This window comes from Cervus elaphus, chromosome 12 (genome assembly GCF_910594005.1).
Source record: "Cervus elaphus chromosome 12, mCerEla1.1, whole genome shotgun sequence".
Taxonomy (NCBI): Eukaryota; Metazoa; Chordata; class Mammalia; order Artiodactyla; family Cervidae; genus Cervus; species Cervus elaphus.
In genome coordinates this window covers 57,903,910-57,916,811 of record NC_057826.1, presented here as the reverse complement: position 1 = coordinate 57,916,811, position 12,902 = coordinate 57,903,910, and the positions used below count along the sequence as shown (strand labels likewise).

The 12,902-nt window shown below is 38.8% G+C and overlaps 1 protein-coding gene across 1 annotated transcript in view; it reads right to left on the bottom strand.

The window, feature by feature from the left end:
• Positions 1-12,902, bottom strand: part of L2HGDH (L-2-hydroxyglutarate dehydrogenase) — a 47,089-nt gene that overhangs the window by 32,739 nt on the left and 1,448 nt on the right. The window contains exons 2-3 of the mRNA XM_043919513.1: positions 8,670-8,785; positions 7,527-7,678 (exon numbers count right to left, since the gene is read on the bottom strand). Of these exons, the coding sequence (XP_043775448.1) occupies positions 7,527-7,678; positions 8,670-8,785 (268 nt within the window). The remainder of the gene's footprint in view (positions 1-7,526; positions 7,679-8,669; positions 8,786-12,902) is intronic.

Genomic DNA, 12,902 nt, shown 5'->3' with positions numbered 1-12,902 from the left:
GGACATGGAGCAATGAACTAGTTCCAAATTGGGAAAGGAGTAGGTCAGGGCTGTATACTGTCACTCTGCTTATTTAATTTCTATGGAGAGTACATTATGCAAAATGCCAGACTGGGTGAATCACAAGTTGGAATCAAGACTGCCAAGACTAAAAAAAAGATTGCTGAGAGAAATATCTACAACCTCAGAACCTCAGATATACAGATGAAAAATGGCAGAAACTGAAGAGGAAAGAAAGAGCCTCTTGATGAAGGTTAAAGAGGAGAGTGGAAAAGTGGGCTTAAAATGCAACATTTAAAAAACTAAGATCATGACATCCAGTTCCATCACTTCATAGCAAATAGAAACAGAAACAGTGGAAGCAGTGGCAGACTTTATTTTCTTGGGCTCCAAAATCACTGCAGATGTTGACTGAAATCATGAAATTAAAAGACACTTTGCTCCTTGGCAAGAAAACTATGACAAATCTAGACAACATATTAAAAAGCAGAGACATTACTTTTCTGACAAAGGTCCACATAGTCAAAGCTGTGGTTTTTCCAGTAGATATGTATGGATGTGAGAGGTGGGCCATAAAGAAGGCTGAGCACCAAAGAATTGATGCTTTTGAAATGTGGTACTGGAGAAGACTCTTGAGAGTTCCCTGGACTACAAGAAGATCAAACTAGTCAATCCTAAAGGAAATCAACCCTGAATATTCATTGGAAGGACTGATGCTGAAACTCCAATACTTTGGCTACTTGATGCAGAGTCATACATTGAAAAAGACCCTGATGCTTGGAAAGATGGAAGGTAGGAGGAGAAGTGGGCAACAGAGGATGAGATGGTTGGATAGCATCACTGACTCAGTGGGCATGAAACGGAGCAAACTCTGGGAGATAGTGAAGGACAGGAAAGTCTGGTGTACTGCAGTCTAAGGGGTCACAAAGAATCAGACATGACTTAGTGACTGAACAATTCAACACTCTACTGTTGTATTGTACCACAGGTCAGTAGGTGCCCAATATGCTACTGGAGATCAGTGGAGAAATTCCTCCAGAAAGAATGAAGAGGGTGCCGTGTAAGGCCACCCAAGATGGACGGGTCCTGGAGCACACAAGGTTTTATTTGTGCCCTCCAAGAGTCTGTTCCCCCAGTCTTGATCACATGGACCACAGCCTTGTCTAACTCAATGAAACTATGAGCCATGCCATGTAGGGCCACCCAAGACAGATGGGTCATGGTGGACAGTTCTGACAAAACATGGTCTACTGGAGAAAAGAATGGCAGACCACTTCAGTATTCTTGCCTTGAGAACCCCATCAACAGTATGAAAAGGCAAAACGATAGGACACTGAAAGATGAAGTCCCTAGGTCAGTAGGTACCCAATACGCTTTTGGAGATCAGTGGAGAAGTAACTCCAGAAAGAATGAAGAGACAGAGCCAAAGCAAAAACAACACCCAGTTGTAGACGTGACTGATGACGGAAGTAAAGTCCAATGTTGTAAAGAGCAATACTGCATAGGAACCTGGAATGTTAGGTCCATGAATCAAGGCAAACTGGAAGTGGTCAAACAGGAGATGGCAAGAGTGAACATTGACATTTTAGGAATCAGTGAACTATAATGGACTGCAATGGGTGAATTTAACTCAGATGACCATTCTATCTACTACTGAATCCCTTAGAAGAAATGGAGTAGCCATAATAGTAAACAAAGAGTCTGAAATGCAGTACTTGGATGCAATCTCAAAAACAACAGAATGATCTCTGTTCACTTCCAAGGCAAACCATTCAGTGTCACAGCAATCCAAGTCTATGCCCTGACCAGTAATGCTGAAGAAGCTGAAGTTGAACAGTTCTATGAAGACCTACAAGACCTTCTAGAACTAACACCCAAAAAAGATGTCCTTCTCATTATAGGGGACTGGAATACAAAAGTAGGAAGTCAAGAGATAACTGGAGTAACAGACAAATTTGGCCTTGGAGTACAAAATGAAGCAGGTCAAAGGCTAACAGACTTTTGTCAAGAGAACACACTGGTCATAGCAAATGCCCTCTTCCAACAACACAAGAGAAGACTACACATGGATATCACCAGGTGGTCAACACCAAAATCAGATTGATTATATTCTTTGCAGCCAAAGATGGAGAAGCTCTATACAGTCAGCAAAAACAAGACTGGGAGCTGACTGTGGCTCAGATCATGAACTCCTTATTGCCAAATTCAGACTTAAATTGAAGAAAGTAGGGAAAACCACTAGACCACTCAGGTATGACCTAAACCAAATCCCTTACAATTATACAGTGGAAGTGACAAATAGATTCATGGGATTAGATCTGATAGACAGAGTGCCTGAAGAACTATGGATGGAGGTTCATGACATTGTACAGGAGGCAATGATCAAGACCATCCCCAAGAAAAAGAAACACAAAAAGCCAAATGGTTGTCTGAGGAGGCCTTACAAATAGCTTAGAGAAGAAGAGAAGCTAAAGGTAAAGGAGAAAAGGAAAGATATACCCATTTGAATGCAGAGTTCCAAAGAATAGCCAGGAGAGATTAAAAAAAGCCTTCTTCAGTGATCAACGCAGAGAAGTAAGAGGAAAACAATAGAATGGGAAGGACTAGAGATCTCTTCATGAAAATAAGAGATACCAATGGAACATTTCATGCAAACATGGGCACAATAAAGGACAGAAATGGTATGGACATAACAGAAACAAAAGATAATAAGAAGTGGCAAGAATACACAGAAGAACTATACAAAAAAGATCTTCATGACCCAGATAACCATGATGGTATGATCACTCACCTAGAGCCAGACATCCTGGAATGCAAAGTCAAGTGGGCCTTAGGAAGCTCACTACGAACAAAGCTAGTGGAGGTGATGGAATTCCAGTTGAGCTATTTCAAATTCTAAAAGACAATGCTGTGAAAGTGCTGCACTCAATATGCCAGCAAAAGTGGAAACTCAGCAGTGGCCACAGGACTGGAAAAGGTCAGTTTTCATTCCAATCCCAAAGAAAGGCAATCCCAAAGAATGTTCAAACTACCACACAATTGCATTCATCTCACATGCTAGCAAAGTAATGCTCAAAATTCTCCAAGCCAGGCTTCAATAGTACTTGAACCGTCAAATTCCAGATGTTCAAGCTGGAAAAGGCAGAGGAACCAGAGATTAAATTGCCAACATCCGTTGGATCATTGAAAAAGCAAGAGAGTTCCAGAAAAATATCTACTTCTGCTTTATTGACTACCCCAAAGCCTTTGACTGTGAGGATCACAACAAACTGTGTAAAAATCTTAAAGAGATGGGAATACCAGACCACCTGACCTGCCTCTTGAGTAATCTATACACAGACCAAGAAGCAACAGTTAGAACTGGACATGGAAAAACAGACTGGTTCCAAATAGGAAAAGAATACATCAAGGCTGTATATTGTCACTCTGCTTATTTAACTTACATGCAGAGTACATCATCTGAAATGCCAGACTGGATGAAGCACAAGCTGGAATCAAGAAGGCCGGGAGAAATATCAATAACCTCAGATATGCAGATGACACCACCCTTATAGCAGAAAGTGAAGAGGAACTAAAAAGCCTCTTGGTGAAAGTGAAAGAGGAGAGTGAAAAAGTTGGCTTAAAACTCAACATTCAGAAAACTAAGATCATGGCATCTGGTCCCATCACTTCATGGCAAATAGATGGGGAAATAGTGAAAGACTTTATTTTTGGGGGCTCCAAAATCACTGCAGATGGTGACTGCAGTCATGAAATTAAAAGATGCTTGCTCCTTGGAAGAAAAGCTATGACCAACCTAGACAGCATATCAAAGAGCAGAGACATTACTTTGCCAACAAAGGTCCGTATAGTGAAAGCTATGGTTTTTCCAGTAGTCATGTATGGATGTGAGAGTTGAACTATAAAGAAAGCTAAGTGCCGGAGAACTGATGCTTTTGAAATGTGATGTTGAAGAAAACCCTTGAGAGTCTATTGGACTGCAAGGAGTGCCAACCAGTCCATCCTAAAGGAAATCAGTCCTGAATATTCATTAGAAGGACTGATGCTGAAGCTGAAACTCCAATACTTTAGTCACCTGATGTGAAGAGCTAACTCATTGGAAAAGCCCCTGATGCTGTGAAGGACTGAAGGCCGGAGGAGAAGGGGACGACAGAGGATGAGAGGGTTGGATGGCATCACTGACTCGATGGACATGATTTTGAGTAAGCTCTGGGAGTTGGTGATGGACAGGGAAGCCTGGTGTGCTGCAGTCCAATAGGTCACAAAGAGTCGGACACAACTATGAAACTGAACTGAACCAAACCCAGGGAAATTAGGTAAGAAAAAAATACCCAGTTGAAAAAAGTAAGACTATCTTATTTGTAGATGACATGATCCTGCATGTTTAAAGTCCTAAAGGATACACCACACACACACACAAAAACTATTAGACTAAGAAATGAGTTCAACAAAGTTGAAGGATAAAGATCAATATGTAAAAATCAATCCTATTCTATACACTAGCAGTGAATAAACTCAACTGAAATTAATAATGTTACTCACAAAAGCATCAGAAAGAATAAAATATCAAGGAATAACATTAACAAAAGAAATGCAAGAATTGTACAATGAAAAATAAAAAATATTGTTGAAAGAAATTAAAGAAAATTAACATAAATGGAAAGACATCCCAATTTCATGTTTTGTAAAATTTAATATTGCTAAGATGGCAGCACTCCCCAAATTGATCTATAGATTCAGTATAATATCTATCAAAAATACCAGCTGCCCTTTTGGAGATACTGACAAACAGTATTGGCATAAGGACAAATACACATCAGTGGAATAGAATTGAGAACCCTAAATACACCTTCCTACATTTATGCTCAACTGATTTTTGATGCAGGTGCCAAAACAAAGTACTGTAGAAAGAACACTTTTTTCAACAAATGGCACTGAGACGAATGGATATCCACATGCAAAAGAATGAAGCTGGACCCCCTCCTTACATCATATACCACAATTTATTAAAAAATGAACCTACACTGGCAGAATACGTGTAGGGGGTGGGGTGGGAGCTTTACTTCTGGTGGCAGGGTCTGGGGAGAGGCAGTAGGCCAGCTGCAAAGGTGGTAAGAAGCACCTGAAGCAGACCAAGGAGCTGGATGAAGATGATGGGGCATTCAAGCAGAAACAAAAAGAGAAGCAGCAGGGGAGTTCCCTGGTGATCTAGTGGTTAAGAATCTGCCTTGCAAAGCAGGGGACAGGGGTTCAATTCCTGGTGGGGAAACCAGGATCCCACATGCCGTGGGGCAATTAAGTCCATGCATGGCAACTAGAGAAGCGTCTGCCCTGCCCTGAAAGCCAGAGCACTGCAACAAAGACACAGCTTGCCCAAAGAGCGAGAGAGAGGCAAAAGAAACTTGAGAAGCAAAAAGCAAAGGCTGCAGGGAAGGCCCTCCTGGAGAAAGTAAGAATTAAGAAATCTGTCAAAAAGTAAGCTGGGGGACTTCTCTGGTGGTCCAGTGGTTAAGAATCCACCTTCCAATGCACGGGATGTGGGTTTGATCCCTGGTTAGGAAAGGGGAACTAAGATCCCACATGCAACTAAGCCTGTGAGCTGAGGAAGACCCAGTGCAGCCAAGGGAAAAAAAAAACAAAACACCACTTTTAGGGACTTCCCTAGTGCTCTCCCAATGCAGGGGGCCTGGGTTCGATCCCTGGTGGGGGAACTAGATCCCACATGCTGCAACTAAGACCCAGTGCAGTCAAAAAATAAAAATACATATTAAAAAGAAAAAAAAAAAAAAAGGAAGCTGTTCTTTGTGGTGGAGGCAATGGTAATCCTAAATTCCATTCCTGATTCCCTGCCATAATGTCTACTGCCACCGAGAGTTAGAATGAAGTGCTGTCTTGAAGCCTGCTACACATTTAAAAACAAACTTTTGTTAAGGTTTAAAAAAATGAAAGCATACAGTGGCTCATCTTCTCTTTAGTTCTTCTCATTCAGCCATTTCTACCTTAGCTGTGAGGTCAGAGTAAACCCAGCTTAGAATCCAAAGTCTGTTCTTCAGTCTTTGTTCTATCTCCAATTCTGTACCGCTCAGAATTTTTTTTTTCCATTTATTTTTATTAGTTGGAGGCTAATTACTTTACAATATTGTAGTGGTTTTTGCCATACATTGACATGAATCAGCCATGGATTTACATGTGTTCCCCATCCCGATCCCCCCTCCCGCCTCCCTCTCCATCCCATCCCTCTGGGTCTTCCCAGTGCACCAGCCCTGAGCACTTGTCTCATGCATCCAACCTGGGCTGGTGATCTGTTTCACCCTTGATAGTATACTTGTTTCAATGCTGTTCTCTCTGAAGATCCCACCCTCGCCTTCTCCCTACCACTCAGAATTAAATCAATTCATCTAGGGGAGGAAAAGGGACTAAAGATCTAAACATCAGAGTTAAGGCTTTGATATTAGAAGAAAATCAGGAGCATATTTTCATGAGCTAAGGTTTGGCAATGATTTCTTAGATATGACACTAAAAGTACAAGCAACAAAAGAAAAAAAAAGATAAACTACACTTCATCAAAATCAAGTTTCTCTGCTTCAAAGGATACCATCAAGAAAAGTAAAAAGAAAATCTACAGAATGGGAGAAAACATTTAGCAATATTTTAAATATCATCATTACTATTATTTTATTTTAAAAATAAAAATATTTTAATATTTTAGTAGTATTTTAGTAAATAACATATAACTGATAAGGGACTATATTCAGAATATATAAATAGCACAACTCAACAATAAAAAGACAAATAACTCAATTTTAAAATGAGCAAAAGATCTGAATAGGTATCTCTCCAAAGAAGATAAATGAATGGCCAGTAAGTACATGAAAGATGCTTAACATTATTAATTACTAAGTTTAATTATATAAAAACCACAATGACATAGCACTTCATATCCTCTAGGATGGCTAAAATAAAGCAGACAATAACTGGTGTTCATGAGGATATGGAGATACTGGAATCCTTATTAATTGCTGATGGGGATATAAAATAGTACAGCACTTTGAAAAATAGTTTGGCACTTCTTCAAAATGTTAAACATATAGTTTCTGTATGACCCAGCAACTCTACTCCTAGGTATATACCTGACAGAAAGGAAAACATAGGTCCACACAAAAACTTGCTCATGAATGTCCAGAGCAGCATTATTCACAGTAGCCCCAAAGTGGAAACAACCCAAATGTCTATCAACTGATAAATGGATAAACAAAATGTGGTATATTGATCCAATAGAATACAAAGACGAATGAAGTACTGATTCATGCTGCAAGATGAATGAACTCTGAAAAACACTACACTAAGTGGAAGAAGCCAATCACAAAAGAGAACATTTTGCAGGACCCCATTTACATGAAACATCTAGATTTTGCAAATTACACGGATACAAAGAAAGAAAAGCCAGGTATTTTTTAAATCAACATTTAAGATTACTAAGAAAATACTATTCATAAATAAGTCAAGGCCCTAGTAAAATGCCATACCTTGCCACATTGCTTGTAGGAAATTCCCTTTTGGTTACAGTACTCATAGATGAGGGCTGCGCCTTGCACACATAATTTAGCTTTCAGAGATTCAGGTTTATAATAAATCCCACTATGTATGACACCACTGTTATGTCCGGTCTGATGAATAGCTATGGAACAAGAGAAATACATTTAAGAGAAAGTACATACATGACTCATTCAAAACCCAAGAAGGTGGGGTATACAGTTAGAGTTGAAGCTATTAGAGACCACTATTTAAAACTCTGCCTGAGTTTGGTCTTCTGGTCAGGGCACTTGTAGCTTCCCCAGCAGCCAATCAGTGTCTGTGTCAGGTCCCCCCAGCCCATCTCTGACTTCAGCCATGACTTGGAGGTACAAACCTACCCCTCACCACCAGCAACCCACCTCAAGGGCCCACTATGGCTCTCTGCCTTTTGCCCCAGGGTGTTCTCTAGTCTTTGGGGGCAGAGGGACTCAACATCCCTAGGGACAATCCTCAAACAAAGGGACAGAAGTTGAAGGGCACATGAGCACAATCCTGGGAAACATTAGGCAGTTCCTCAGAGGTCTCGGTGGAATCAAGCTCACAGCTTCAACCTGGATAACACACCTTCCCAGTTTATTCTCCCTACCCACTGACTACTGCTTCCTTGGATAACCTCACAAATAAATCACTTTTTTTTTTTAAAGTCACTCAGCCATGACTGACTCTGCAACCCCATGGATTAACACAGTCCATGAAATTCTGCAGGCCAGAATACTGGAGTGGGTATCCTTTCCCTTCTCCAGGGGATCTTCCCAACCCAGGGATTGAACCCAGGTCTCCCGCATTGCAGGCAGATTCTTTACCAGCTGAGTCACAAGGGAAGCCCATATCCAATATCCAGTATCCAAGTTCTAGTCCCAGGCTCTGCTTTTTGAAGAATCCAGACTGGGACACTAGCATTGACATTTAGATTGAAAGATGCAGAACTGACAACATGAAGCAGGTGTTCAGGTTTATTGTTGTTGTTCAGTTGCTCAGTCATGTCCTACTCTTTGCAACCCCATGGACTGTAGTACGTAGGCTTCCCTGTCCTTCACCATCTCCCAGAGTTTGCTCAAAGGTGTTCGGGTTAAGCAACATGATAACATACATACCTAAATCTTTCTCCTTCTCCAGAACACCAATGGAAAGTGCTGGATGTCGCAGGATGAGTGCTCTGGCAGAGGCAAGCCCCACAATTCCGCCACCAATAATGACTATATCAAATGAGCTTTAAAAGAAAGCCATCTTTAAAGTAACACATGTTTACAACAGATTTTATCAAACTTTGCATTTTCATCACCGATGAACAACTAAACTATTAATTAGTAATCATTAAAATCAAATGTTTACTGGGCTTTGTGATATTTGGCTTTAAAAGCTAATCAGCTACAGCCAGCAGGCAGAATGGCTAGTTGCCCAAGCTGCTCTAAGTCTCCATTATACTCCCATAAGCTGGCTCCATCAATGGTTACTCGGTTAAGTATCACACTCTCCCCTACTAACTGCCAAAAATTCAAGTGCAGTATTCTTTTGTGCTTTTCTGTTTGTTTCTGGGTTTTTGCGGATGGAGGGTTGGCCACATTGCTCGGCATGTGGGATCTTAGTTCCCCAACCAGGGACCTAACCCACATTCCCTGCATTGGAAGCATGGAGTCTTAACCACTGCACCACCAGGAAGTCCCTCAAGGGCAGTTAACATTAAGTCTTTAACACCTTAGTGTGCAAAAAATCATAATTATTTTATTCTGCTTAGAAGGAAACAGTGAAAAAATCAAACCTTAAGGAAATAAGTGGTCCAGAAATGGGCTCAGAATCAATTTTAGTCACAATAACGCTGATTACAATCATTTAAAAAATTAGAAAGGGTATATATAGTCTAACTCCACAGTGAGAAGTTTAAAAAATTACCATTAGCGTTGATCTCATGGTCAACAAATCTAGGTTTCATAGGAACATGGTCAATTTCACTTTTTCACCCCACTTGTTTTTTTTTTCACTCCCTCTTGCATTATATTATTTTGATCTAAATTCTAAACATCATCTGTAAATATCCAATATGTTATTTCTAAAAGAGCTCTTTAAAAGACACACACAATGCTATTATTCTAACCAAAAAATTCAGTTTTTAAATATCTGCAACTATTCACAATTAAACTTTAAGAAGAAAACACAGGAGAAAATCTTTGGTATCTAGGACTGCCTGAAGAGTTCACATCAAAAGCATGACCCAATAAAAGAAAAAAATTGATAAACTGGACTTCATCAAAATTAAAAGTTTTTGCTCTGCAAAAGACTCTGTTAAGGGGATAAGAAGATGAACAAGTTGGGAGAAAACACTTGCAAACCATGTATATGACAAAGGACTCAATTCTTTAAATAAACAAGTCATTTACAGAATGGGCAAAAGATACAAACAAACATTTCATCAAAGAAGACAGATATAAACATGGCAAATAAGTATATGAAAATATACCTCTGGCCATTAAGGAAATGCAAACTAAAACTACAATGAGATATCACTACACCCCTATTGGAATGACTTTTTTTTAAAAAAGTGATAACACCAAATGCTGATGAAGATGAGAAGAACTGGATCAACTCACACATTACTGGTAGGAATGTAAAATAGTACAGCGGCTCTGGAAAAAGCGTATGGCCCTTTCTTAAAAAACTAAACATGTGCTTACTACATGTCTTAGCAACTGCACTCTTTGGCATATATCTGGAGAAAAACATTGTTCAAAAGAGCTGTTCACTGCAGAGCTGTTTACAATAGCAAGTCATGAAAGCAACTGAAATGTCCATCAACAAATGAATGGACAAAGATGTGGTGTATATATACAATGGAATATTACTCAGTCATTAAAAAGAAGAAATAATGCCATTTGCAGCAACATGGATGAACCTGAAGATTATCATACTAAGAGAAATAAGTCAGATAAAGACAAATATCATACATTACTTAATTGGGCAATCTAAAAAAATGATACAAATGAACTTATTTACAAAACAGAAGGACAGAGAATGAACTTATGGTACCAAGGGGGTAAGATGGGTGGGGGGAGGGATATATTGGGAGTTTGGGATTGACAGGTACACACGCAATATTTAAAATAGATAACCAGCAAGGACCTCTAGGGAACTCTGCTCAATATTCTGTAATAAGATAATGGAAAAAGAATTTGAAAAAGAACAGATACACGTATGTATATAACTGCATCACTTTGCGATATACCTGAAACTAACAAAACATTGTTAATCAACTATGCTCCAAAATAAGAAAAAAAATTGTTTTAAAACATGAATTCACTTGACATCAGATTTCTAACTTGTGACAATGAAATCCTTAAGTCAACAGAGCGACTTCCTTGGTGGTCCAGTAGTTAAGACTGCACTGCTGCTAATAGAGAGGGTGAGGGTTCCACCCCAGGTCGGGGAAATAAAGTCCCACATGCTGCATGTTGTAGGCAAAACACAAAAAGCAAACAAACAAACAAAAGAAGCCAAAAACAACAACAACCAAAAAAAAAACAAGAAGTCAATGAAGTGGTAGTTTCAAGAAGAAAAAAAGGATTTCTAACCTATAGTTAAACTGTATCATTTAAATATGAGGATTCAATAAAGATATTCTTAGATAAAAAAGACTACAGGAACTTTAACATGCAAGAGACACTCCTAAAAATATTACTGTACCAAAATTTAATGAGTTATCAACTCAAGAAGTTAAATACAATATGGAAAAATATATAAAGATATGCAATATATAAAACAAACATATATATAACAAAATATAACAAAGAAGAAAAATCCTTTATTTGAAAAGATTTATAAAGTAGACAAATCTCTGGCAATAGTAATGAGAAAAAAAAGTGAGATGACACAAATAAATAAAACAGAATAATAAGGAAAAACAGGTAAAGACATGACAATGATCTTAAACATAATCAAAGAACATCATGAAGATCTTTGTACTAATAAATGTGATAACGTAGATGAAATGGGGTGAGGGACTCAAGCAAAATTAGTGAGACAAGAAGAAATAGAAGTTTTGAATCAATTGCTATAAATTAGTTATCAAAAGCTTTCCACCTAAACACACACAGACGTGTGTAAATTTTACCAAAATTTCAAGGAATGAATAATCTCTGTCATCGAAGATGTTCCAGAAAAATTTAAAAAGCTGAAAACTCCCTAACTCATTTTATGAAATACCTATGACTCAGGTTCCAAAACTGGATGTTGGCGTTGTTTAGTCGCTAAGTCATGTCTGTCTCTTTTGTGACCCCATGGACTGGATCCTCTGTCCATGGGACTTCCCAGGCAAGGATACTGGAGTGGGTTGCCATTTCCTTCTCCAGGGGATCTTCCCAACCCAGGGACTAAACCCAGGTCTCCTGCATTGCAGGTAGAGGCTTTACCATCTGAGCCACCAGGGAAATCCCCAAAACTGGATAAGAAATACAAAAAAGCATATTCTATATAAGTAAAATCCAGCTGAAAGAATATAAACTAAGATACTATTTATCATAGCAACAAAGCAATAAGGGAATCTAAGAATTAACCTAAAGAAAAAAAGAACTTCACAGAGAAAAATTTTTAACTCTATTAAATAACAAAGGCATGCGTGTGTGCATGCTCAGTCATGTCCAATTCTTTGTGATCCCATGGAGTATACTCCTCTGTCCATGGGATTATCCTGGCAAGAATACTGGAGTGGGTTGCCATTTCCTCCTCCAGGGGATCTTCTGGACTCAGGGATCAAACCTGTGTCTCCTCCCACTCCTGCACTGACAAGTGGATTCTTTTACTGAGCCACCTGGGAAGCTCCTGAATAACAAATGAGTATGCATAAATGAAAAGATATGCCAAGTTCATGGATGGGAAAACTCAAAATTATAAAGAAGCAATTCTCCCCCAAATCTATCTACCTAATGTAATTTCAATTTTCAAAATAATCTTTTAAGATACTAAATGTTATATAGAATAAAGTCTGTAAGTGGTGAAGCAATTTTTAAAAAATGAGTGCATGTAAAACTGATGAAAATCTGAACAAGGTCTATGGATTGTGCTAATATCATTTTCCTGGTTTTGACACTGTTACTACAGTTAGGTAAGATGTTGGAGCAAAATGGGTGAAAAAGGGTACATGAGAGCTCTCTGGTCTGGGTTTTTGTGGGGTTTTGTTTGGGTTTTTTTTTGAACTTCCTATGGATCTTTAATCATTTCAAAATAAAAAAAGTATAAACAAAACCTTCACTAACCTTACTTTTCTTCCTTTAAGAAAAGGTTCCCAAAAGAACAGTCTACATACCCCACGATGAATCACAAATCCTATTCCACACTAA